Genomic DNA, 27,957 nt, shown 5'->3' with positions numbered 1-27,957 from the left:
GGAAAAACAAGAAAAGGAAGTAGAAAAAGGAAAAGGAAGGAGAAAAAGATGAAAAACAAGAAAAACAAGAAGAAAAACGAGAAAAAGAAAAAAAAGAATAAAAGGAAAAACAAGAAAAGGAAGTAGAAAAATGAAAAGGAAGAAGACAAAAAAAGAAGAAGAAATAGAAAAACAAGAAGAAGGACGAGAAAAAGAAAAAAGAAGAAGAACAGGAAAAACAAAAACAGGACGTAGAAAAAGGAAAAGGAAGAAGAAAAAAAGAAAAACAAGAAAAGCGAGAAAAAGAAAAAAGAAAAGGAAAAACAAGAGAAAGAAGTACAAAAAGAAAAAGGAAGAAGAAAAAAATGAAGAACAAGAAAAACAAGAAGAAAAACGAGAAAAAGAAAAAAGAAGAAAAAGAAAAACAAGAAGAAGAAAAACGAGGAGAAAAACGAGAAAAAGAAAAAGAAACAAGAAAAGGAAGTAGAAAAAGGAAAAGGAAGAAGAATAAATGAAGAAGAAAAAGAAAAACAAGAAGAAAAACAAGGAGAAAAAGAAAAAAAAGAAAAACAGGAAACGGAAGTAGAAAAACGAAAAGGAAGAAGAAAAAAAGAAAAAGGAGATTCACACATTTAACGATTTCAAGAAAAAAAAGACAAAAATTCAACGAAGCCATTTTATTATTTGCGCAGGAGGAACACCCGACCGCCTCGAGCCCATCTTGCCTTCAGAACGGAACCGGGATCTTTTCGGACCCCTTGAGGTTCCGTCCGTCATCCTTGACGGGACGCAATGGCGGCGTTTCTCCTGCGGGGGGCGTCAGAGTTCATCGCGAGGGGCCCCCAGAGGAAAATTCAGGAACTCCTCCGGGACCTCTTGGCCCTTCTGGGACCGACGGTAGAAACCTAAAGAGTCCAGCAGGGCGGCGATCTCCGACGCCTTCATGTCTTTCACGCTCACAGTCTGAAAGCCAAAATACATCTTCAATGAGTTGAAAATGCCGACCGGATTAAGACTAAATTCAAAAGTGTCTGTCCGTCGAGCGCTAAAAGGCAAAGCGGTGCGGTAGAAGCTAACCTTGACCACCTGGTCCTCCTTGTTATAAAAAACTAGTCTGGGGTCCACTTCCTCCGAGGAATCGTACTCCAGGTTGTGACTGGACGTCTTTCTCGGAAACATCGTTTTTTTCCAAATGATAAATGGATGGCATTTAAAAGTCTCTTTACAATGTACTTTACACTTAACCCATTCACACCCACACGGATAGTGGAGTCGGCCATACGAAGCACCTACCTGCTTATCGAGGGAAATAGGGGTTCAGTGTCTTGCCCTAGGACACTTCTACAAATACATACAGTAACCTGCAACCTATTGATCCGGAGTGCTCTACAATACACTTCACACTTGACCCATTCACATACACACTCACACACCGATAGCAGAGTCAGCCATGCAAGGCAGCAACCTACTTATCGAGGGAAATAGGGGTTCAATGTCTTGCTCAAGGACACTTCTACAAATACATACAGTAACCTGCAACCTATAGGTCTGGAGACTAGTGCTCTACAATACTCTTCACACTTGACCCATTCACACACACACTCACGCACCGATAGCGGAGTCAGCCATGCAAGGCGCCTACCTGCATATAGGGGGCATGAGGGGTTTAGTGTCTTGCCCAGGGACACTTCTACAAATACATACAGTAACCTGAAACCTATTGGTCCGGAGTGCTCTACAATACACTTCACACTTGACCCATTCACACACACACTCACACACCGATAGCGGAGTCAGCCATGCAAGGCTCCTACCTGCTTATTGAGGGAAATAGGGGTTCAGTGTCTTGCCCAAGGACACTTCTACAAATACATACAGTAACCTGCAACCTATAGGTCCGGAGACCAGTGCTCTACAATACACTTCACACTTGACCCATTAGCACACACACTCACACACCGATAGCAGAGTCAGCCATGCAAGGCACCTTCCTGCATGTAAGGGGCATGAGGCCACTTCTACGAATACATACAGTAACCTGCAACCTATTGGTCCGGAGTGCTCTACAATACATTTCACACTTGACCCATTCACACACACACTCACACACCGATAGCGGAGTCAGCCATGCAAGGCGCCTACCTGCATATAGGGGGCATGAGGGGTTCAGTGTCATGCCCAAAGACACATGCACAAATACTTAAGCTGCGACTTCTTGGTCCCAAGATGAGCGCTCTACAATATAATTCACCTATTCACACACACACACTCACACACCGATAGCGAAGTTGTTGTGGAAGTCGGAGCTCATCGACATAATGAGGACACATTTGTTTGGACAGGAAATTCCAGGCTTGTTTCCCCCGAGTTTAAATGTCAGCGAAATAATAACATTCAGCTTGGTTTGAAACAAGCTGTCAGGAACTTGGCTGGGTCACGGCGACTTGATGAGAAACATGCGGGGATTGCAAAAACACTGTCAAATCCTGGAAGCATGCACTTTGAGGAAAACAAGCCGTCCTCGGGAGGGGACGCAATAAGCAACGTTATATTTCTGACGTGATGTGTTTGCTCCGGAGGGTATAAGAACGCTGATTGTCTCTTAGACGAAGGAGAACGCTGTTTTGAACGCTGACGAATATCAATAAACAACGTCTCCCTCTCCGTCAACTTCTCTGCTCTTTGTTTATGTTTCTGGGGCGAGGCAATACAGTCTGCTCCGAAAGAGTTAGCCATGCGTATTCAAATCGATATCGCGATGTGACGTAGTGCGATGTGTAATCGCAAAACACTGCTTTTTCTTCCTAGGATTTATAGTTCCAGTTTTGTGAGTGATGGAGTGCTGCCAACCAGAATTAAGAGGCAGGTTTTAACGATGCTAGCTAGTTTGCATGCAGTGTGTGCCCGACTGGCGTTTTGCATTCTGCGTCACGACAGCTAGTCGCCTTAGCGGCTTGTTACATTGAAAAAAAACTCGTTAATTAAATCGGATTCTTAGGAAACCGGAGAGCGCGAAGAAATGGGGATTACCAATGAGTGCTGCGTGGATTGTTATCGCATCTATGAATCAACTGAAGCGGCGTTGGGAGAGAAAGTTGCAGGTTGGACTGATGTCATCAGTCCAAAAGAGGGAATGCAGTTATATACCATTTTATACGCTGTTTTATTCCACTTATACTCAAAAATACTTGTCCAAAGTTTGACCTCAGCCTTGAGTGCAACTGCCTTTGCTTTGGAATGTGTCTTTGGTTTCAGTCTGTGCAGATAAAAATGACTTATCGCCTCGCCTGGGGGGTTGGAGTGTGTGTCTTGCCCCATTCTGTCCGAAGGGCGATGACCTATCACCCTTCTCCCAAGCTTCACAGGACTATTGGGATATTTGCATCGACATGGCGCGTACCAATCAGCCAGAGGCTTGATCATGGGGCGTGAACATTTCACCGCCATGTGTCATATAAGTGGGTAACCCTGGAAGCCCCCGTCGTCTCCTGCACACAATTGTAAAATTGGCACAGGCAGAGACCTGATTTGTTCAACTCTTTGATTCGGCTAAATAAATTAGTATGTGGACTATACTCGGCTCAATTTCTCCGACTTTTGGGCATGCTCCAACTGTAAGGGTTTGGACAAGACACGTGAAGCGTCTTCGGAGTCAGATTTCAAGAAATGGTAAAACCTTACAAGGTCCAGGGTACTGGTACGGCTAAGCCACGTAGCAACCCCCTTCGGAGGCTGTATTTCACCAACGTCAGATCCATTACCCACGAAACGGCAGCTTAGAGCTACGACTCTTGGGAAAACACATTTGGGACGTTTCGATTTTAATTATTCCGGAGACAATGCTAGCATGCAGCAGCTAGCTAGCTGCTCTCTTTATCACTTTCTTACTCTGAAAGGAAAGCCCTCCAATGTTCTTGTACTTTTGGATTATGACACTAAAATCTGTTTATTCAACTGCAATATTGTTTTTAATTGATGATTTGTAGTTGTTATTTTGTCACCGCTGTATACTCTCAGTCGATAATGACTTCATGGCTAGGTAAGTTTGCATGTGACTATGATTTGGTTCTCAGAAAAAAACAAAACCGGCACGGAAAATGCACTCTTCTTTTTGGATCGGAAATTGCATCGAAATTACAATATGAAAAATCAAGTGCTCTACAATGTACTTCACATTTTACCCATTCACACACACTGAGTCACTGAAGGAGCTGGGAATCAAACCTGCAACCTCTTTGGTCCCAAGATGGCCGCTCTACCTCCTGAACAAATCCTAAATGACTATTTTCATGGCAAATCCTACCTAGCATAAGATCCAGTTAGCACCGGCAAAAAAAAAGGATACTACAAAGCCCAGCGCTCCATCAGGAAGTGATGCAGCTCGGGCATTTTCTTGATGCCTCATCCCACCACGCTCGGAGCCTGAACAAAAAAAAGAAGAGACCAAACAATTAGAATGAAAATTAAAAAAAAAGGTTTTTGAACGATTAATTGGTAAATTATTTGATGTCATTAGAATATATTTACTAAGGGCTTCATTCTTTTTGACTTCTTCCTGGTGTCACAGGACATGTAAGGTCTCACTATAGGCTTCATTTTTAGGCCTCTTCCTGTTTACTTTTGTCTTTTTAAGCTTCATTCGTTTTGGCGTCCTAAAGGTGTCACAAGACATACAAGGTCTTACACTGGGCCTCATTCTTTTTGGCTTCTTCCTGGTGTCACAGGACATGTAAGGTCTCACTATAGGCTTCATTTTTAGGCCTCTTCTCGTTTACTTTTGTCTTTTTAAGCTTCATTAATTTTGGCCTCCTTATGGAGTCACAAGACATGCAAGGTCGTACTATAGGCTTCATTCTTTTTGACCTCTTCCTGGTGTCACAGGACATGTAAGGTCTGAGTATAGGCTTCAGTTTTAGGCCTCTTCCTGTTTATGTTTGTCTTTTTAAGCTTCATTTGTTTTGGCGTCATAAGACATGCAAGGTCTTACAATGGGCCTTATTCTTTTTGGCTTCTTCCTGGTGTCAGAGGACATGTAAGGTCTCACCGTCGGCTTCATTTTTAGGCCTCTTCCCGTTTACTTTTGTCTTTTTAAGCTTCATTCATTTTGGCCTCCTTATGGAGTCACAAGACATGCAAGGTCGTACAATGGGCTTCATTCTTTTTGACCTCTTCCTGGTGTCACAGGACATGTAAGGTCTGAGTATAGGCTTCAGTTTTAGGCCTCTTCCTGTTTACGTTTGTCTTTTTAAGCTTCATTTGTTTTGGAGTCATAAGACATGCAAGGTCTTACAATGGGCCTTATTCTTTTTGGCTTCTTCCTGGTGTCAGAGGACATGTAAGGTCGCACTGTCGGCTTCATTTTTAGGCCTCTTCCTGTTTACTTTTGTCTTTTCAAGCTTCATTCATTTTGGCCCCTTAATGGTGTCACAAGACATGCCAGGTCTTACTATGGGCTTCATTCTTTTTGACCTCTTCCTGGTGTCACATGACATGTAAGGTTTCACTATAGGCTTCATTTTTAGGCCTCTTCCTGTTTACGTTTGTCTTTTTAAACTTCATTCGTTTTGGCGTCCTAATGGTGTCACAGAACATGCAAGGTCTTACACTGGGCCTCATTTTTTTGGCTTCTTCCTGGTGTAAACCAGGAATGAAAGCATATAGTTTTCATGACATTTTTAAATTCTATTTATTTAATCATTTATAAGTATTACTTTGGATTTCATTCCATTTGGCTTCTTCCTGCTGTCACAAGACATGCAGGGTGTTTACTGAAGGCTTCATCCTTTTTGGCCTCTTGTGTCACAAGATTTGCGTGAAGCATGTACACAACGTTTATGAACTCATTTAAAAGTATTACGATGGGATTTGTTCTTTCAGGCGTCTTCCTGGTGTTACAAGACATGCAGGGTCTTACTATGGGCTTCATTCTTTTTGGCCAACTCGTGATGTTAACAGACAATTAGGGAGGGTAACGCGTATAGTCATCATGTACTCACTCAATTTACTGGAGAGACATGTGAAGCCGCTGCACTCGCGCGCGCCGCCATCTTAAAAAAATACTACTACAATTACTACTGTTACTCTGGGCTTTATTCTTTTTTACCTCTTCCTGGTGTCATAATACATAGAGGGTGTGTGACACTTTGATATTTAATTTGGAGGGGCCGGTAATCGAACCTGCGACCTCATTGGTCCCAAGACGACCGCTCTACAATGTACTTCACACTTACCAATTTACACGCATGCCAGGCGACTGACTACCTGTTTATTGGAGGCATTAGGGGTTCAGTGACTTGCCCAAGGACACTTTGATATTTTATTTGGAGGAGCCGGGAATCGAACCAGCGACCTCATTGGTCCAAAGACGAGCGCTCTACAATTTACTTCACACTTACCAATTTACACACATGCCAGGCGACTGACTACCTGTTTATTGGAGGCATTAGGGGTTCAGTGACTTGCCCAAGGACACTTTGATATTTAATTTGGAGGAGCCGGGAATCGAACCTGCAACCTCATTGGTCCCAAGACGACCGCTCTACAATGTATTTCACACTTACCAATTTACACGCATGCCAGGCGACTGACTACCTGTTTATTGGAGGCATTAGGGGTTCAGTGACTTGACCAAGGACACTTCAATATTTAATTTGGAGGAGCTGGGAATCGAACCTGCGACCTCTTTGGTCCCATGAAAAGCGCTATGTGTGGCTCCCGGTCAGTATTTGAACCCAGTCCTGTCTGTCACCTGTTTTTAGTCCATCAGCGAACCTCAGTGAATACTAGGCAAGCCTTTTTCGACCCTGACTCCCACCTGTCCCGTTCTTGCTCCCGTCTGTCTCCGGTTACGACCTGTTTTGATCCCGACCATGTCTGCTCTCCCGTCCCGGCTTAAAACCTCTTTTGTCCCAGACGACGTCTGCTCTCCCGTTCTGGCTTACGACTCGTTTCCGACCCCGACCACGCCTTGATCTTCCAGTCCCGGCTACCGACCCGTTTTTATAAGTTTATAAGTATATAAGTTTTCCTCACCAGAAGTTTTCCCCGAGCGATGCTGATCCGGTCTCCGGCGTCCGATTGGTTGTTGGCAGTTGTCCCGGCGAAGGCGAGGAAGAGAACCGATAGGGTGATCAACATGGCGTCCGGGAGCTTCTCTGAGGCTCCGCCCAAGTTGGCGTCTGGACTTGATTGAAGTGGGCAGGACCATTTGTGGTTCGTCTCGGGGGACGGGACGGAATTCTGATCAGGAAAGATGACCAGTTTATCATTGGACTTGGCTTCCTTTGGAACGTCCACATTTGGAAGGTCCCCCGTCCAAGGCTGACTTATTGGTACGGTCCAGGTTGTAGTGACAACTGGCTTCTTATCAATTTTTCCCACAGAATTTGTTCTCGCCCAAAATTCCCATTTTGCTGTTTTTCCAAAAGACGAAAAAAAACTTTTTGAATGACCCAAATTAAATATCTGATAAACCAATTCTTGTAGTACTCCTCTGGCATCCTATTATATTTTTTTCTGTGGTATTTTTGTAGTATAGTATGACTGTAGTGGTAATTTTCTAGTATTTCTGTAGAAGTATTTCAACAGTTGTATTTCTGTAGTATATCCATAGCTGTATTTTTGTATTATAGTATGACTGTAGTAGTAGTTTTGGAGTATTTCTATAGTATTTTTGTTGTAGTATAGTATGACTGTAATGGTAATTTTGTAGTATTTCTGTAGAAGTATTTCATCAGTAGTATTTTTTTAGTATATCCATAGCCGTATTTTTGTATTATAGTATTACTGTAGTCCTATTTTTGGAGTATTTCTATAGTATTTTTTGTAGTATAGTAAGACTGTAGTGGTAATTTTCTAGTATTTCTGTAGAAGTATTTCAACAGTTGTATTTCTGTAGTATATCCATAGCTGTATTTTTGTATTATAGTATGACTGTAGTAGTAGTTTTGGAGTATTTCTATAGTATTTTTGTTGTAGTATAGTATGACTGTAATGGTAATTTTGTAGTATTTCTGTAGAAGTATTTCATCAGTAGTATTTTTTTAGTATATCCATAGCCGTATTTTTGTATTATAGTATTACTGTAGTCCTATTTTTGGAGTATTTCTATAGTATTTTTTGTAGTATAGTAAGACTGTAGTGGTAATTTTCTAGTATTTCTGTAGAAGTATTTCAACAGTTGTATTTCTGTAGTATATCCATAGCTGTATTTTTGTATTATAGTATGACTGTAGTAGTAGTTTTGGAGTATTTCTATAGTATTTTTGTTGTAGTATAGTATGACTGTAATGGTAATTTTGTAGTATTTCTGTAGAAGTATTTCATCAGTAGTATTTTTTTAGTATATCCATAGCCGTATTTTTGTATTATAGTATTACTGTAGTCCTATTTTTGGAGTATTTCTATAGTATTTTTTGTAGTATAGTAAGACTGTAGTGGTAATTTAGTAGTATTTCTGTAGAAGTATTTCATCAGCAGTATTTCTCTGGTATTTTTTAGTATATCCATAGCCGTATTTTTTTTTATAGTATTACTGTAGTCGTAATTTTGGGGTATTTCCATTGTATTTTTTTGTAGTATAGTATGACTGTAGTGGTAATTTTGTAGTATTTCTGTAGAAGTATTTCATCAGTAGTATTTTTTTAGTATATTCATAGCAGTATTTTTGTATTATAGTATTACTGTAGTCGTATTTTTGGAGTATTTCCATTGTATTTTTTTTTGTAGTATAGTATGACTGTAGTGGTAATTTTGTAGTATTTCTGTAGAAGTATTTCATCAGCAGTATTTTTCTGGTATTTTTTAGTATATCCATAGCCGTATTTTTTTTATAGTATTACTGTAGTCGTATTTTTGGAGTATTTCCATTGTATTTTTTTTTGTAGTATAGTATGACTGTAGTGGTAATTTTGTAGTATTTCCGTAGAAGTATTTCAACAGTTGTGTTTCTGTGGTATATCCATAGCCGTATTTTTGTATCATAGTATTACTGTAGTAGTATTTTTGTAGTATTTCTATAGTATTTTTGTTGTAGTATAGTATGAGTGCAGGCGTAATTTTGTAGTATTTCCGTAGAAGTATTTCATCAGCAGTATTTCGTAGTATTTTTTTAGTATATCCATAGCTGTATTTTTGTTTTATAGTATTATAGTAGTAGTATTTTTGAGGCATTTCTACAGTATTTTTGTTGTAGTATAGTATGACTCTAGTGGTAATTTTGTAGTCTTTCTGTAGAAGTATTTCATCAGCAGTATTTCTGTGGTATTTTTCTAGTATATCCATAGCCGTATTTTTGTTTTATAGTATTACTGTAGTCGTATTTTTTGAGTATTTCAATAGGATTTTTTTGTAGTATAGTATGACTGTAGTGGTAATTTTGTAGTATTTCTGTAGAAGTATTTCATTAGTTGTATATCTGTAGTATTTTTTAGTATATCCATAGCCGTATTTTTGTATTGTAGTATTACTGTAGTAGTATTTTTGGAGTATTTCTATAGTATTGTTTTCCTTTCAGAATGAAAGCGAAATAATATGAGGTACCTGTTTTTAAGCACAACATTTAATTATTAGTAGTCTTTGTAGTATTTCTGTAAAAATATTTTTTGATAATGTCATGATTAATGATGTGACTCAGTCCTGTCAATCCCCTGTTGTCAGTCCGTCAGCGAACCTCAGTGTACCCTAGACAAGCCTTTTTAGAATAGAATAGAATATACCTTTATTGTCATGGTTACAAAATGGGTTAACATATTGTGACAACGAAATTTTGACCCTGACTTCCGCCTGTCCCGTTTTTGCTCCCGTCTGTCTCCGGCAACGACCCGTTTTCTGACCACGTCTGCTCTCCCGGCCCAGCTTTCGACCTTTATTGTCCCGACCACGTCGACTCTCCCTTCCTGGCTTACAACTCGCTTCCAACCCCGTCCACCTTTTTTGCTCTCCTGTCCCGGCTACTGACCCGTTTTTCCGTTCCCGACACCGCCATCGCTCGCCACGGAAGTCCCACTTGCGCGTTCAGAGCGACCTGCTTCCCGCATCCAGCAATCCCCAGATCGTGGGCGCAACCCTTTCTCTTTCTTCTAATAAAACTGAGAGAAACGCAACGCAAGTGGGTTCTGTCTCCGTTCTGGTCTTGACAGGTTCCAGCTCTTCTCACCTCGCCTTTTTTGGTTTTCCATTATGAAAAAGCACCTGTTAACATAAATTTTGGTCCCACCCCTGTCCAGGTTCCAAAAGAGACAACTGTTGGAATTATATACATATATTTATCCTACAGTTGACATTAATATGTTATAAGTGTTCTCAGCCCTTTTTGTATAGTTTTCAGCCGTAAGCTGTTCTTCAAGGCCATGAGTTGTTTTTTGTTTCTGTCTGTTTCACATTCCAGTGGGTGCACCCTGACCTGTGCATGCCATAACTCAAGTTGTTTTTCACCAAGAACCTTAATATTAGAAGGGAGGGTTCGGGGACTTGTTCAGAGCGAGGAGGAGATTTGTAACAGCCTGTTCTCCGCCGCTCTCATGATAATGATTAATAAAATAACCAATTCTCAATGACCGATTCTCTGTCTTCTTTTATTTACGAGCGTTTTATTAAAAATGTTGGGGACTTAAACCTAACAACAACCTGGGACTAAAACTGGATGTCGGTCACAGTTAACTGCTGATTGGTCAGAGAATATCTTTTTCTGATGTGTATCCGCATATTACCGTAACTAAAACAAATTTTTCCGAGTAATGGCTACCCATAATTCTGCCCTGTGGTCAGTTGGCAAAGTGCAGTTGCTGGACGAATCCATCAGGAGCTCGACTGAACAAAATGAAAGTGGTTTGAACAGCTGGATTGTAAATTTTATACATTTTACTATAAAGGATTTTATACGATTAAATAGAAGTTCCATTTATCGAGTGCAATGACTTCAGGTCACGCTGTTTAGAATGCGGAATGTTTTGGCTGGGGAATTTTGATAACAAGACTCTGACGAAGGACGTCAGGCATTGTTTTGATAAACGCTCGGTGTTGTTTTGAGTTTCTTCAGACATCGAGGCGAGGGGAGCTTCCCTGGCACGCCCATGGGAGGAGCCGGCACACCAGCTTGCGGGAAAAAACGTGGGCCGGGAGAAGGAAGCGAGAAGATCGAGAGAGGATTGACAGAGACTCGAGCGACACTAATTCGATGGAGTTCACTTAGTTAAATACTCTAAGAAATTAAATCTGTCCCCGTGTGAAAATTTTGGCTATTCTTGTCCATATTTTCCCATCAAGAAACGAGAGCGCGTTGTTAGGTGGTGTTTGGTTAATGTAATCAGATAACTAATCCGAACAATTTGGTAAAGTTTGAATATTTAATTCCTAACAGTAAGCTAAGCTTGGCTAAATAGCTAAGTATTACGGGACTGCTTTGGAGTAATAATTCTTGTGGTATTCCTCTGGCATCCTCTGTTGGTTGAATCGATAACTGCAACACTGACATTGCTCTATTCCTTGTTACCATCCACAGGGTTGGGTAGGGTTACTTAAACTGGATTACTTTCAATGACTTTTGGATTACTCCAATAGCAAATATGCTAATACAAGACAAAATAAACTAAATAGGAATCCAATGATGACTCACAACACGTGGTAAGCTTTCTCTCCTGGCTTTGATCTCTTTGATCTCCGGCAAAACCAGGGTTTGGTAGGGTTATTTTAACTGGATTACTTTAAATTACTTTTGGATTACTCCAATAGCAAATATGCTAATACAAGACAAAATAAACTAAATAGGAATCCAATGATGACTCACAACACGTGGTAAGCTTTCTCTCCTGGCTTTGATCTATTTGATCTCCAACAAAACCAGGGTTGGGTAGGGTTATTTTAGCTGGATTACTTTAAATTACTTTTGGATGACTCCAATACCAAATATGCTAATAAAAGACAAAAGAAACCAAATATAAATAAAATGATGACTCACAACACGTGGTAAGCTTTCTCTCCTGGCTTTGAGCTCTTTGATCTCCAACAAAACCAGGGTTGGGTAGGGTTATTTTAGCTGGATTACTTTAAATGACTTTTGGATGACTCCAATACCAAATATGCTAATAAAAGACAAAAGAAAGTAAATAAGAATAAAATGATGACTCACAACACGTGGTAAGCTTTCTCTCCTGGCTCTGATCTCCGGCAAAATGAACATCAAATGCGACAGAAACAAAATGAAAATCAATCCAAACAGCTTGCCAACATCATTTTCACACAGGGGTAGAACTCCATCCAATATGGCCGAATTAGCTGAATTAGTGTCGCTCGAGTCTCTGTCAAGCCTCCTCTCTCGATCTCCTGCCTCTCTTCTCTCGGCCCGCGTCTTTCCCGCAAGCTGGTGTGCCGGCTCCTCCCATGAGTGTGCCAGGGAAGCCCCCACGTGGGCTCCACCCCCTCGCCACTGGAACAATGCCTGCCGTCCTGCGTCAGAGTCCTGTTATCAACAGAACTAAACAAAACATTCCGTATTCGGATCAGCGTGACCTGTCATTGAACTTAAGCCTTCTCGGTGAAAATCTTTATTGCACCCAATAAATGTAACTTGTATTCAATCGTATAAAATCTTTTATAGTCCAAATGTATAAAATTCTTCAGTATTAAGGGACTGATTCCTCTGGTATCTACTGATGGTTGAATTGATAACTGTAACACTGACAAAGAAACAAACATTCTGTCGGGGGCCGGACTAGTATATACAAGAGAAAGAAAAGAGAGATAAAGAAATAAGAGAAAGAGGGAGGGAAATGGAGAGAGGGCGGGACAAAGAAAGAGAGAGAGGGAGAGAGCGTGAGAAACAAAAGATAAAAAGTCGTGAGAGAGGGGGAAAAGAAAGGGAGAGGAAGAAAGAAATCCCAAGAGAAATAGAAATAAAGAAGGAGAGAAAAGAGAAAAGAAAGCGCGAAGGGTAGGAAGAGAGAAAGAGAAAAATGAGAAAAGGAAATTAGGTTAAGTTAGGAAGTTAAAGCAAAAGAGGTTTAAAGACACAAAGAGAGAAAGAGACAGAGAGCAACAAACGAAGAGAAAAAGAGAGACACAGAGAGTGAAAGAGACAGAGTGGGAGAAAAGGGGTGGAAAAGAGAGAGTGAGAGAGAGAGAGAGAGAATCAAAAGATAAGAAGTCACGAGAGAGGAGGAAAAGAAAGGGAGAGGAAGAAAGAAATCCAAAGAGAAATAGAAAGACAGAAGGAGAGAAAAGAGAAAAGAAGGGTATGAAGAGAGAAAAAGAATAGAGAGAAAAGGAAATAAGGAAGTTAGAGCAAAAGAGGTTTAAAGACAGAGAGAGAAAGAGACAAGGAGCAACAAAGGAAGAGAAAAAGAGAGACACAGAGAGTGAAAGAGACAGAGACAGAGTGGGAGAAAAGGGGGGGAAAGAAGGAGAGAGAGAGGGAGAAACAAAAGATAAAAAGTTGTGAGAGAGGGGGAAAAGAAAGGGAGAGGAAGAAAGAAATCCAAAGAGAAATAGAAAGACAGGACAGAGAAGAGAAGAGAAAAGAAAGCGTGAAGGGTATGAAGAGAGAAAGAGAAAAGAGAGAAAAGGAAAAAAGGAAGTTAGAGCAAAAGAGGTTTAAAGACACAGAGAGAGAAAGAGACAAAGAGCAACAGAGGAAGAGAAAAAGAGAGACACAGAGAGTGAAAGAGACAGAGACAGAGTGGGAGAAAAGGGGTGGAAAAGAGAGAGTGAGAGAGAGAATCAAAAGATAAGAAGTCACGAGAGAGGAGGAAAAGAAAGGGAGAGGAAGAAAGTAATCCAAAGAGAAATAGAAAGACAAAAGGAGAGAAAAGAGAAAAGAAGGGTATGAAGAGAGAAAAAGAATAGAGAGAAAAGGAAATAAGGAAGTTAGAGCAAAAGAGGTTTAAAGACAGAGAGAGAAAGAGACAAAGAGCAACAGAGGAAGAGAAAAAGAGAGACACAGAGAGTGAAAGAGACAGAGACAGAGTGGGAGAAAAGGGGTGGAGAGAGAGAGAGAGAGAGAGAGAGAGAGAGAGAGAGAGAGAGAGAAAGAAATACAAGTACAGTGTCTTTGTTGGAGGCACCTGGCTTTGGCAACATCAAGTTGACCTATTTCAACCTGCAGCTTGTTTCTCTCTTGCGCTTCTCTGAGTGTTGTCTCGCGGGCCGGATTCAATCCCTTAGCGGGCCCGATCTGGCCCGCCGGCCGCCCGTTTGACACCCGTGGTGTAGGGGATGACTTCCAAACACATTTAGACCTCAGATGCAACAGGGGAAGAATGTGGGCTGGGGGTTAATATGGGGAGGGGGAGCTTTATTCTATAAATGGCTGCTGCCATCTGCAGTGCCTCTTTCACTCCTTCGCCATCATCACCGAACAACATGCCGAGCAAGAGGAAACGAACACAGCGCCGCATCAGGCAATCGGTGAGTCCACAAAATAAGATCCCAAAAACTGAAAACATTCAAGAAACCTGGTCCAATTCCTGTTGCTTGCGTGGAGGAATGAGCCAAATGAGCTCATTTTCAGAGCAGATTTGAAAACAAAATTGGTCACTTTGAGTCTCCGTGCTTCGTCTTCTTCCTTTGTAGCTCGTTTTTGTTGGCGCTTCACCAAAAGGGACATCTAATAGTCATAATAATACACACTGTCCCTTTAATATAACCACAGTCGGCATGAATTATGTATTTGTTTAATACAGATTGAGTTTAATTTCATATTCTTGTTTTTTTTGGAAGAAAATTTTATAAAAAAACATTTAAGAAGAGCTTTCTTGTGAAAAATTCCGATTTGGCCCCCAACCTTACCCGGACCTTAGCTTACAAGCCCCCCGAGTCCATTAAGTCCGAGACCCTAACCCTAGTGGCGACCAACTATGAGAAAATCCTTATTTCGTAGAACAAAAAAATCTTCGGAATTCGGGTTTACCAACTGGATGAATTCGATTCGTGAATAAACGGGTTCCATACGTAAGAGTGTTTCATCGGAATGATCCATTTGCAATTGTATTATAAAGAGCAATTTGGAATTCCTGGCAAATTTGAGGATTTATAGGTAAAATACACCAATTCCAACAACTACATATGACCTATCTATTCTCATATTCTATTTGTCAATAAATTCAATAATGACATATTTCTCGTCCTTGATACCAAACCTAGCTATAAACACTCCCAGGGGCCTAACGTATAATTGTGTAAATTTTCACGAGAATCGGTTCAACTGTTTTGGAGCCTATAAGCCGCGAACGAACACTAACTTGAAAATCTGGATTTCTACTGTATGTTCTGTAGGTTTAGATGAATAAAAAAGCGCACAGGACTATATGCGATTGAAAAAAAGAATTTTTAAACCACTATTGCTGCATCTCATGTGGTTGTACTATAGTTACTATGTCCTTAATAAGGAAAAGCCTATACTCTTACGCCACCTGGTGGCAAAAAAACAGACAAAAATCGTTGCTATTTTGAGTGTCCAACATGAAAACAGGATGCCGTCAGGAGCAGGGTTGGGGACGGTGACTCGAAACAAGGAATGAGTTATAATGACTCACTATGTCTCCCAAAAAGTGTTATAAATGTCAGGACCACAACAGAGACAGGACCCACTTGCGTTACGTTTCTCTCAGTTTTATTAGAAGAAAGGTAAGGGTTGCACCCACAATCCAGTGATCTCTGGACGCGGAGAGCAGGTCGCTCTGAATGCGGAAGTGAGACTTCCGAGGCGAGCGATGGCGGTGTCGGGAACGGAAACGGGTCAGTAGCTGGGACGGGAGAACAAAAACATGGTCTGGGTCAGAAACAAGTCGGAAGCCAGGAGAGGAGAGGAGAGTAGACGTGATCGGGGACAAAAAAGGTCGTAAGCCGGGACGGTAGAGCAGACGTGGTCAGGATCAAAAAACGGGAGCAAAACCGGGTAAGGGTCAGCAAAACGGGTCGTAGTCGGATACAAACGGGAGCAAAAACGGGACAGGCGTGAGTCTGGGTCGAAAAGAGCTTGCCTAGTGTAAACTGAGGTTGGCAGACGGACTGACCCAAGGCGACAGACAGGAGTGGGTTTGAATAGAGACAGGGAGCCAATCAGAGTCCGTGGCAGATGGTGCTAAAGGAGTGAGTCAAATCAGTAATCATGATAATAGAACCTTGTAGTATTTATTACACTTATACAATATCATAAAGTAATAATACTATAAATTCATTGATATATTCCCATTGAGTATGTAGTATTATGAATGACTTAAAAGGGGGGGGAAATGAAGAAAAACGAACACTCAAACGTGAACAATGAAAAAAACAAAGGAAACATAAAATAATATAAGTATAAAAAAAAACAGATCAAATACAAAACAATTTTAACCGTATTGATACTCTACAAATTCAAAGTCAAGAGCACAGAATCCCTAATAATGCATTTTGAGCAATATCGAGGGGAAAAGTGAGTCTCGAAGGGAACTGACTCTCGATCGGTGGGTGGTCGGGTTCGATGTAGCCTAATGTAGCACAGTAAGATTATAGTTTCTTCTTTACAAATCTCAAGTAAATGTCAAAAGTATAGTGGTTTAAAAATACCCCTAAAAGTATAATATGTCCCAAAACGTACTCAAGTAAATGTAACAGAGTAAATATAACTGGTTACAACCCACCTCTGGGTTTAAGTAACAGGTTCAATGTAGCCTAACGTAGCACAGTAAGATTACAGTTTCTTTTTCACAAATGTACTCGAGTCAAGGTAAAAAGTATAGTGGTATGAAAATACCCCTAGAAGTATCATATGTCCCAAAACTTACTCAAGTAAATGTAACGGAGTAAATATAACTGGTTACAACCCACCTCTGGCTTTAAGTAACAGGTTCAATGTAGCCTAATGTGGCACAGTAAGAGTACAGTTTCTTTTTCACAAACCTACTCAAGTCAAAGTAAAAAGTATAGTGGTTTGAAAATACCCCTAGAAATATCATATGTCCCAAAAGGTACTCAAGTAAATGTAATGGAATAAATATAACTGGTTACAACCCACCTCTTGGTTTAAGTAACAGGTTCAATGTAGCCTATTGTAGCACAGTAAGAGTACAATTTCTTCTTCACAAATCTAGTCGAGAAAAAGTAAAAAGTATAGTGGTTTAAAAATACCCCCAGAAGTATAATATGTCCCAAAACGTACTCAAGTAAATGTAACTGAGTAACTATAACTCCTTTCTAACCCACCTCTGGATTTAAGTAACAGGTTCAATGTAGCCTAAAGAAGCACAGTAAGATTATAGTTTTTTCTTCACAAATCACAAGTGATGGAAAAAGTATTGTGGTTTAAAAATACCCCTAGAAGTAAAAAATGTCCCAAAATGTACTCGAGTAACTGTAACTGAGTAACTATAACTCCTTTCTAACCCACCTCTGGCTTTAAGTAACTGGTTCAATGTAGCCTAATGTAGCACAGTAAGATTATAGTTTCTTCTCCACAAATCTCAACTAAAGTATCTTGGTTTAAAAGTTCCCCAAGAAGTATCATATGTCCTAAAACTTACTCAAATAAATGTAACTGAGTAATTGTAACTCCTTTCTACCCACCTCTGGATTTAAGTAACAGGTTCAATGTAGCCTAAAGTAGCACAGTAAGATTATAGTTTTTTCTTCACAAATCACAAGTGATGGAAAAAGTATTGTGGTTTAAAAATACCCCTAGAAGTAAAAAATGTCCCAAAATGTACTCGAGTAACTGTAACGGAGTAAATATAACTTGTTCTACACACCTCTGGCTTTAAGTAACAGGTTCAATGTAGCCTAACGTAGCACAGTAAGATTACAGTTTCTTCTTCACAAACCTACGCAAGTAAATGTAACTGTTTATAATTGATTTTGAAGGAGGCACTTGTGAGAAGAGAAAACGAGGGGGGCTTAAGTGGTCTTTTGCCGCAAGGTTTAAATAGCCCAACACTCATCCAGGGGCTTTACGGGGAATGTTAGGGAGGGGGTGTCACCCCCCCCCCCTACATTCCCCATCAGAGATTGCTGGGCCGAGTTAGCAGTCTCCTCATATGAGCATCAAAACACATTTTATAGGAGCAAGTATCAGTTTGCCAGAGTTTGTTCTGGGTCTTTTTATACTTAGAGTATTTTTGAACCGCTATACGTTTTACTTTGACTTGTGTAGATTTGTGAAGAAGAAACTGTGATCTTGCTGTGCTACATTAGGCTACATTGAACCGGTTACTTAAATCCAGAGTTGGGTAGTAAGGAGTTACATTTACTTGAGTAGGTCTGTGAAGGAGAAACTGTAATCTTACTCTGCAACATTAGGCTACATTGAACCTGTTACTTAAAGTCAGAGATGGGTAGTAAGGAGTTACATTTACTCAATTACATTTATTAGAGTAAGTTTTGGGATATTTTATATTTCTAGGAATATTTTAAAACCACAATACTTTTTACTTTTACTTGAGATTTGTGAAGAAGAAACTGTAATGTTACTGTGCTACATTAGGCTACATTGGACGTGTTACTTAAAGCCAGAGGTGTTTTGTAACAAGTTATATGTACATTTACTTGAGTACGTTTTGGGACATTTTGTACTTCACTAGGAGTATTTTTAAATCACTACACTTTTATCTTTTACTCAAGTATATTTCTGAAGAAGAAACAGTAGTCTTACTCCGCTACAATAAACTACATTGAACACTTTACTTAAATCCAGAGGTGGGTAGTTACGAGTTACATTTACTCTGCTACATTTACTTGAGTATGTTTTGGGACATTTTATACTTCGAGGGGTATTTTTAAACCACGATACTTTTTCCTTTCACTTGTTATTTGTGAAGAAAAAAACTATAATCTTACTGTGCTGCATTAGGCTACATTGAACCTGTTACTTAAGGCCGGAAGTGTGTAGTAAAGAGTTACGTTTACTCGGTTACAATTATTAGAGTAAGTTTTGGAACATTTTCTACTTCTGTGAGTATTTTCAAACCACGATACTTTTTACTTTTTACTTGAGATTTTTGAAGAAGAAACTGTAATCTTACTGAGCTACATTAGGCTACATTGAACCTGTTACTTAAACCCAGAGGTGGGTTGTAACCAGTTACATTTACTTGAGTACGTTTTGGGACATATACTTCTAGAGGTATTTTTAAACCACAATACTTTTTCTCGACTAGATTTGTGAAGAAGAAATTTTACTCTTACTGTGCTACATTAGGCTACATTGAACCTGTTACCTAATTCCAGAAGTGGGTAGTAAAGAGTTACATTTACTTGGTTACATTTCTTAGAGTAAGTTCTGGGACATTTTATACTTCTGGGAGTATTTTTAAAGCACTACAGTTTTTACTTGAGATTTGTGAGGAAGAAGTTTGTTTTATTTAGATTTGATCAGTAACCCAAACAACCACCAGGTGGCACATATGGAGTAGTAAGTAAGTACTTTTTTTGCTTTTATTCAAGTAATTGTTTGGATGGCTACGTTGTACTTCTACTTGAGTCATATTAATCTGAATTAACAACTCTGATCACCTTTGCGTGTCGCCCATATGAAAAACAGTCCGCAAACGGCCCCCGTGCCATATGTTGGACCCCCTCGGCGTAAACCAATGAGAGGGTCCGAAAGACTGAAAGACAGTTACCTTAATTGTCTCTGAAATCGATTTCCGGTCTGATTTCCAGCAGGCTCAACGCCGAGCGCTTGAAGAAGGCATGGGCGGCGCCACCACTGCCGCCACCGCCGCACCATGTGTTCTGCCACAAGTCGATTCTAAGGTCCAGCAACTGCCACCGGGACATGAAACAGACGCAAAAGCCACTAAGGTAGGAGATTTTCACACAGAACACTGTGAAGGAGGCGAAAATTGGGTTTCAGGTTTTCATGGAAATCCAGGGAAGGTCACGACAGAATTCCAGTGTTAGAGGCAATTTGACACGGAGTTCTGCAAAACCTTCGACTTACAAACAATAAGCATGCAAATGGTGGGGCATCAAAAATTGGGTTCGGGTTTCAAGACCGATAAAAATCAACATCAGTCAAGCATCAGAGACAATTTCAATTTTTCACACAGAACACTGCAAAGGAGGAAAAACAAGCACACGGCGAAAATTGGGTTTCAGGTTTTCACATCATCTAAATCTAGGGAAGGTCACAACAGAATTCCAGTGTTAGAGTCAATTTCACGCGGAGTTCTGCAAAAATCTTCGACCTACAAACAATGAGCGTGGCATCAAAATTTGGGTTCGGGTTTCAAGGCCGATAAAAATCAACATCAGTCAAGCATCAGAGACAATTTCAAATTTTTCACACAGAACACTGCAAAGGGGGAAAAACAAGCACACGGCGAAAATTGGGTTTCAGGTTTTCACATCATCTAAATCTAGGGAAGGTCACAACAGAATTCCAGTGTTAAAGTCAATTTCACGCGGAGTTCTGCAAAAATCTTCGACCTACAAACAATGAGCGTGGCATCAAAATTTGGGTTCGGGTTTCAAGGCCGATAAAAATCTCAACATCATTCGAGCATATCAGAGACAATTTCAAAGTTTTCACACAGAATCCTGCAAAATCTGAAAGTCATTCTTATTTACAGATGAACACAGCTCAGGTTCTGGAATTTGTTCCACTTTCAAGTCTGCGAATGATGTGGCAGCAGAATTTGGTTTCAGGTTTTCGCACCATGTAAATCCAGGGAAGGTCACAACAGAATTCTAGTGTTAGGGACAATTTGACACGGAGTTCTGCAAAACCTACGACTTACAAACAATGAGCATGCAAATAGCGTGGCATCAAAAATTGGGTTCGGGTTTCAAGGGCGATAAAAATCTTAACATCATTCAAGCAACAGAGACGATTTCAATTTTTTGACACAGAATCCTGCAAAATCTGAAAGTCATTCTTATTTACTGATGAACACAGCAAAGGTTCTGGAATTTGTTCCACTTTCAAGTGGTTAGTCTGCGAATGATGTGGCAGAAGAATTTTGTTTTCAGGTTTTTGCATCATGGAAATCCAGTTAAAGTCACTAGAAAAACAAAGTGTTAGAAAAAAAATGACACAGAGTTCTGCAAAATCTAGAAGTCAATCCCTGTATACTGATGGAAGACAGTTAACATGCGTTCAACTTTCAAGCTGTGTGGCAGGAAAATTTGGGTTCAGGTTTTCAGACCTGGAGAGGGTAACGACAGAATTCATGCTTACATTTTTTTTTTTCAAACTTTTCACACAGAATCTGCAAAATCCGGAACACAATCCTCATTTACAGATGAACACAGCTAAGGTGATGGATTTTATTCCACTTTCAAGCAGTTAGCCTGCTAAAGGTGCAGAAGCATAATTTGGGTTCCGTTTTTTCCAAGTAAATCCAGTGAAAGTCACAACAGAATTCATGTTTTGAGACAATTTGACACAGAATTCTGCAAAATCCGGAAGACAACCCCGGTTAACTAATGGAACACAATAACGTACTGGAATTCCTTCAACTTTCAAACTGCTAGCTAGCAAAAAGTGTGGCAGGAGAATTTGGGTACAGGTTCAAGCTTCAAAGACAATTTCAAACTCTTCACACAGAATCCAGCAAAATCTAGAAGTCAATCTTCATATATTGATATACACAGATAAGGTGCTGATTTATTCGAACTTTAAGCAAAAACCTGCAAAAGAAGTGGCATCAAAAATTGGGTTTGGGTTTCAAGCCCGATAAAGATCACAACGTAATAGACTGTTTCAAAGTTTTTACACAGACTCCTGCAAAATCTGGAATTGAATTTACTCATGCACACAGCTAAAAACAGCGCTGAAATTCCTTCTATTTTCAGGTGGTTTGGAAGAAAAAGTTGTGGCGACAGAATGTTCACACCAACAAAATTCATGCGTCAGAGACAATTTCAAACTTTTCACACAGAATCCTGCAAAATATGTACCTCATTCCCCTTTTACTGAAAAACACCGCTAAGGTGCTGGGATTTATTCGACCTTCAAGCAAAAACCTGCAAAAGGAGTGGTATCAAAAATTGGGTTCGGGTTTCAAGCCCGATAAAAATCATGTAATTCAAGCGCCATTGACGATTTAAATCTTTTTACACAGAATCCTGCAAAATCTGGAATTGAATTTACCCGTGCACACAGCTAAAAAAAAAAGGCGCTGAAAATCCTTCTATTTTCAGGTGGTTAGGTAGAAAAAGTTGTGGTGACAGAATTTTCACACCAACAGAATTCATGCGTTAGAGACAATTTCAAACTTTTCACACAGAATCCTGCAAAATCTGGAATTCAATTGAATCATGCACATGTCTAAAAAAACAGCGCTGAAATTCCTTCTATTTTCAGGTGGTTTGGTGGAAAAAGTTGTGGTGACAGAATTTGGTTTCAGGTTTTCACACCAACAGAATTGAAGCGTCAGAGACTATTTCAAACTTTTGACACAGAATTCTGCAAAATATGTAGCTCAATGCCCTTTTACTAATAAACACCGCTGGAATTCCAGCAAAAAGTGTGGCATGGGAATTTGGGTTCTGTTTTTAAGGCCTGGTGAACTCTGTGAAGGTCACAAGAGAATTCAAACAGCAGAGACTATTTGGTATTGATCAAACATTTCATACAGAATCCTGTAAAATCTAGGAAGTTAATCTCAGTTAACTAATGAACATAGCTAAAGTACTGGAACTTGGGGTGGGGCTTTTAGACCCGGAGAATCCAATGAAGGTCACATGAGAATTCAAGCGTCTGAGACAATTGGAAAATTTTCACACAGAATACTGCAAAATCTGGAAGTTAATCTCAGTTAACTAATAAACATAGCTAGAGTACTGGAATTTGGGGTGGGGCTTTTAGACCCGGAGAATCCAATGAAGGTCACATGAGAATTCAAGCGTCTGAGACAATTGGAAAATTTTCACACAGAATACTGCAAAATCTGGAAGTTCATCTCAGTTAACTAATAAGCATAGCTAAAGTACTGGAATTTGGGGTGGGGCTTTTAGACCCGGAGAATCCAATGAAGGTCACATGAGTCTTCAAATGTCAGAGACAATTGAAAATTTTCACACAGAATACTGCAAAATCTGGAAGTTAATCTCAGTTAACTAATGAGCATAGCTAAGGTACTGGAATTTGGGGTGGGGCTTTTAGACCCAGAGAATCCAATGAAGGTCACATGAGAATTCAAGCGTCAGAGACAATTGGAAAATTTTCACACAGAATACTGCAAAATCTGGAAGTCAATCCCTGTTTATTGATATTGGTGGAATATTCCCCACTTGACTGCCAATCGGCCACATTTTATGTGCTTCACCTTTAACGCAAACTAAAATTAAATCACGTTAGATTACTGACCTGTTGTCAAAATTTTACACAAAACTCAGTGAAGCATCACTTCCGTACAAATATCCTCTCAAATGACATTATATTTTGGAAAAATGTTCAAATATGGCTCTTTATGACATTTGTCCTTTCATCTACAGGTTCCGCCGTCACCAAAACCAGCAGCAGAACCAACCAAGTCTGTGTCTGCCTCAGCGCCAGAACCAAAACTGGCATCAGGACAGAAAGTCCAAGTGAATAAAGGGGAAAAACTCTCAGAAGCAAAAACCAAAAAGGAGGACAATAAGTCCGGAGAGCAAATTGCCACACCTCGATCACAACCAATGGTGGCAGAACCAGAAGCTAAAGGGGAACCAAAACATGTCCTTGTCGGTACTAGCAAACCACAGCAGAACAAGCCGGTAAAAAAAACTGCTGCTAAGGTAAAACCGGACTCCGTAAAGCCGGAACCAGACAATCTCACCCTGGTCCCAGAAAATGTCAGTAAGGCAAAACCAGTTTTGGCAGAGAACATTGTCACTTCTGTCCCAGTGGTGGTTCCTCGCACTTTCAACTCAGAAACCAAAACTGTGGCTGCTAAAGTGAAACCAGACCTGGTAAACCCCGTTTCAGGAGTGCTTGAACCGGACTCCTCTACCTTGGTCCAAGAAAAAACGATGAAGGCAAAACCAACCCTTAAAACAAAATCAGATTTGGTGGAGAACGTTGTCCCTTGCACCTTGGAACCAAAATTGGTTGATCCACGCAGAGCCGGTCCACAAGAAGTGCTTAAGTGCTCCACCAACCCTGATCCAGCTCAAAGGAGGAGCACAAAGGAGGTCCAAGAGGTTCTCCGCTGCACCGTGGACCCACAACCAATCACAGTGAATGTACCAGAAGTTAAAGGGGAACCAAAACGTGTTCAGCAGGTCAGTGCTAGCATACCACAGCTGGTCAAGTCAGGAGCAAAAACTACGACACAGCCTGCTGCTAACGTGAAACCAGACCCTTTAAAGCCAGTATCAGGTGGACCAGAAACCAACAGTCCTACCTTAGACACAGAAAGAGTGATCAAGGCAAAACCACATATGGTAGAGAACATTGTCACTGGCGTCCAGGAGGACCTGTGCACCATTAAGTCAAAAACAAACACTGTGGCTGCTAAAGTGAAACCAGACTTTGTGAAGCCAGTTTCAGGTGGACCAGAACCAGAGAGTCATACTTTGGTTCCAGAAAGAGCCATTATAGCAAAGCCAGATTTGTCAAAGAACGTTGTCAATAGCGTCCCAGAAGGGTTCCCTTGCACCTTCAACTCAGAAACAAAAACTGTGGATGCTAAAGTGAAACCAGACTCTGTGAAGACAGTTTCAGGTGGACCGGCACTAGACAATCGTACATTACTATCAGAAAGAGTCATTCAAGCAAAACCAGAATTGTCAAAGGATGTGGTCTCTTGTGTCCCAAAAGTTGTCCCTTGCACCACCAACCCAGAAACAGCTAAGAAGGACCCAAAATTGGTTGACCGGGTTATAGCCAGTATACCAGAAGTATTCAACTCCAGCACCAACTCTAATCCAGCCCAGCAGTTGTTTCCAAAGGAGGTCAAAGGGGTACCACATGGTACCTTGGACGTGAAGGTGAAACCGGAATCAGTTGTTCCCAGTGGAGCAAAACCACTTGGTGCCGCTGGGCAGCAAGAACAAGTGAAACCCAAGAAGATCGCTAAGGCGGCTGGAGAACTGGTGGTAGGAAAAGTTGTGGACTGCCTCCTCAGCCCAGAACCAGCATCTGGATCCACTGAACTGGTGCAGGATTTTGTCCTTGTTGAGAAATCCCAAGTGCCGCTTTTGCCAGAAGTTCAAGCAAAGGTACAACAAAGAACACCTGAGATGTCTATAAAGGTGAGGTGGATTCTTGAAACCATACCTTGTTTTTTTCTCCTGAATTTTGTCTGAAGACTTGTTTCCATGAGCAGGAAGTGGACCTGAAGGCTCCTCCGGGTCCCAAAGTCTCCAACGAGGGTTAGCCCTTTAGCGCATTCCTCTTGGTAAGTTTGTTGTTTGCTAGTAGCTAGCTAGCATACCTTGTGTCGGGATTAAGAACATATATTATTCATATACTACAAAAACAAGCATGGAACAAAGGAAACACTATCCTAACTCCCGATATTGTTCTCACCTTAAGTCACCAAGCTAGCTTAAGGAAGTAGTTACTTATCCCCCCCCCCCCCCCCCCCCTTCTCTCATTGTTTGTGTTCAATCCTAATAAAAATATGAAAATATGAAAACCTATATTTGGGATCTGTTCATTTAAGCAGACGCTGGTTTTTCATTTGTGCGATTTTGAAAAAGATCAAATCACATTTAGTGACTTATTCCTCCCCCTTGTGTGCATGTTATCCTTTTAAACATGGAAACATATAAACACCACAACTTAAATTGTTTAGTGAAAATTGGTTTCAATGTCCCTTGAATCTCTTCAGAGAAGAGGGTTAAGTTACTTATTCCTCCCCTTTTAGTAATTGTTGACATGCTATCCTCATTAAAATATGGAAATCTAGAAATCGTTGGGTCTTTATAATTAATTTAGTCACTGTTTTTTTCATCTGAGTGATTTTGACAAATATCAAATCACATGTAGTTACTTATTCCTCCCTCTCCTTTCATGTGTGCATGTTTTCATCTTTAAAACACGAAAACATAAACATAACTTAGCTTAGTGGAAATTTGTTTCAATGTCCTTTGAATCTCTTCAGGCAGAAGGTTAAGTTACTTATTCCTCCCCTTTTAGTAATTGTTGACATGCTATCCTCATTAAAATATGGAAACCTAGAAATTGTTGGGTCTTTATAATTTAGTCACTGTTTTTGCATCTGTTTGATTTTGAAAAGAGCATATCACATTTAGTGACTTATTCCTCCCCCTCATTTCATGTGTGCGTGTTATCTTTGAAAAATGAAAACATATAACCACCACAACTTAAACGGTTTAGTGAAAATTGGTTTCAAATGTCCCTTGAATCTCTTCAAGCAGAGGGTTAAGTTACTTATTCCTCCCCCTTAAGGAATTGTTGACATGCTATTCTCATTAAATTTTGGAAACCTAGACATTTTTGGGTCTTTATAGTTAATTTGGTCACTGTTTTATCATCTGTGTGATTTTGACAAATACCAAATCACATGTAGTTACTTATTCCTCCCCACCTTTCATGTGTGCATGTTTTCATCTTTAAAACACAAAAACATATAAACATAATTTAGCTTAGTGTAAATTGGTTTCAATGTCCCTTGAATCTTTTCAGGCAGAGGGTTAGGTTGCTTATTCCTCCCCTTTTAGTAATCGTTGACATGCTATCTTCATTAGAATATGGAAACCTAGAAATTGTTGGGTCTTTATAATTTACGGTAGTCAGTTTTTTCATGTTTGATTTTGAAAAGAGCAAATCACATTTAGTTACTTATTCCTCCCCCTCCTTTCATGTGTGCATGTTATCTTCTTTAAAACATGAAAACATATAAATAGAACTTAGTTTAGTGGAAATTGGTTTTAATGTCCCTTGAATCTCTTCAGGCAGAGGGTTAGGTTACTTATTCCTCCCCCTTTAGTAATTGTTGACATGCTATCCTCATTAAAATATGGAAACCTAGAAATTGTTGGCTCTTTATAATTAATTTACTCACCGTTTTTTCATCTGTGTGATTTTGACAAATATCAGATCACATTTAATTATGATTCCTCCCCTTTCTGTTGTTGTTTGCATGCTATCCTCATGAAAATATTGAAATATAAAAACAATCGGGCTTATATTTGTTGGGTGAAAATTGCTTTTAAATCCTCTCTAAGTCTTCAGAGACGGAATGCTTCGTTATCTATTCCTCCCCCTTCTATCATCGTTGCATGCTATTGTCAAGGAAATTGAGAAACTTTTAAATTCTGGCGTAGTTTTAGTTCAAGCAGTGTTTTTTTTCCATTTGCAAGGGTTTGACAAAGACCATACCAAATCTATTTAGTTATTCCTCTCCCTTCAGTCAATGTTAGCATGCCGTCCTCTGGAAAATAAGGAGACCTATAAACAGTCTGACTTTATTTATATGAGAAATTTGCTTTTAATTTCTCCATAATTCTCCATGAGTGGAATGCTACGTTACTTATTCCTCCCCCTTTTATCATTGTTGCATGCTATTGTCAAGGAAATTTGGAAACCCATTCATTTTTGAGTGGTTTTAGTATGTGCATGCACTTTTTCATTTGTGTGATTTGGTCAATGACCATATCACATTTAGTACGTTATTCCTCCCCCTTCAGTCAATGTTTGCATGCTCTCCTCATGAAAATATGGAGACCTATAAACGATCTGACCTTAATTTTTTGTTAAAAATGCTTTTAATTGCTCTTGAAGTCCCTATAGGTAGAATACTTTGTTACTTATTCCTCCCCTTTTGTCATTGCTGAATGCTATTCTCAAGGAAATATAGAAAACTTTTCATTTTTGGGTGGTTTTAGTTCGAGCATACACTGTCTTTTTTATTTGTGTGATTTTGTCAAAGACCATATCACATTAAGTACGTTATTCCTCCCCCTTCAGTCAATGTTTGCATGCTTTCCTCATGAAAATATGGAAACCGATAAACGATCCAACCTTACCTTTATGTTAAAATAACTTGTATTTGCTTTCAAAGTCTCCATAGGCAGAATACTTTTTTACTTATTCCTCCCCTTCTGTCATTGCTG

The 27,957-nt window shown here is 39.9% G+C and overlaps 2 protein-coding genes across 3 annotated transcripts; one reads left to right on the top strand and one right to left on the bottom strand.

Annotated features, from left to right (window-relative positions):
• Positions 1-641: 641 nt before the first annotated feature.
• selenoe (selenoprotein e) lies at positions 642-19,713 on the bottom strand. The gene is made up of 5 exons (XM_088335244.1): positions 19,569-19,713; positions 7,012-7,218; positions 4,325-4,401; positions 1,057-1,135; positions 642-942 (listed from the first exon to the last, which is right to left on the bottom strand). The coding sequence occupies exons 2-5, from the start codon at positions 7,114-7,116 to the stop codon at positions 799-801; spliced, it is 405 nt and encodes a 134-aa protein (XP_088191370.1). The 5' UTR covers positions 7,117-7,218; positions 19,569-19,713; the 3' UTR covers positions 642-798.
• On the top strand, positions 14,298-25,377 carry LOC148366500 (uncharacterized). Of its 2 annotated transcripts, none has more exons than XM_088335242.1 (4): positions 14,298-14,379; positions 19,609-19,749; positions 23,389-25,128; positions 25,203-25,377. In XM_088335242.1, the coding sequence occupies exons 1-4, from the start codon at positions 14,335-14,337 to the stop codon at positions 25,251-25,253; spliced, it is 1,977 nt and encodes a 658-aa protein (XP_088191368.1). In that variant the 5' UTR covers positions 14,298-14,334; the 3' UTR covers positions 25,254-25,377. The 2 variants fall into 2 exon arrangements, with proteins under 2 accessions (XP_088191368.1, XP_088191369.1); XM_088335243.1 differs by having other exon boundaries at positions 14,333-14,379; positions 19,612-19,749.
• Positions 25,378-27,957: the final 2,580 nt, after the last annotated feature.

The sequence above is a fragment of the Urocampus carinirostris genome, chromosome 5 (genome assembly GCF_059441175.1).
Source record: "Urocampus carinirostris isolate Australia breed hairy pipefish chromosome 5, RoL_Ucar_1.0, whole genome shotgun sequence".
Taxonomy (NCBI): Eukaryota; Metazoa; Chordata; class Actinopteri; order Syngnathiformes; family Syngnathidae; genus Urocampus; species Urocampus carinirostris.
Note: the sequence above shows the minus strand (reverse complement) of the source record. Positions and strands in the feature narration are given on the sequence as shown.

Excerpts from the sequence above, each read along its gene's own strand:
- LOC148366500 (XM_088335242.1), top strand. The coding sequence starts at position 14,335 with ATGCCGAGCAAGAGGAAACGAACACAGCGCCGCATCAGGCAATCG. Across the intron at positions 19,750-23,388 it reads CAGACGCAAAAGCCACTAAG|GTTCCGCCGTCACCAAAACC; the intron begins GTAGGAGATTTT and ends TTTCATCTACAG. Across the intron at positions 25,129-25,202 it reads CACCTGAGATGTCTATAAAG|GAAGTGGACCTGAAGGCTCC; the intron begins GTGAGGTGGATT and ends TTCCATGAGCAG.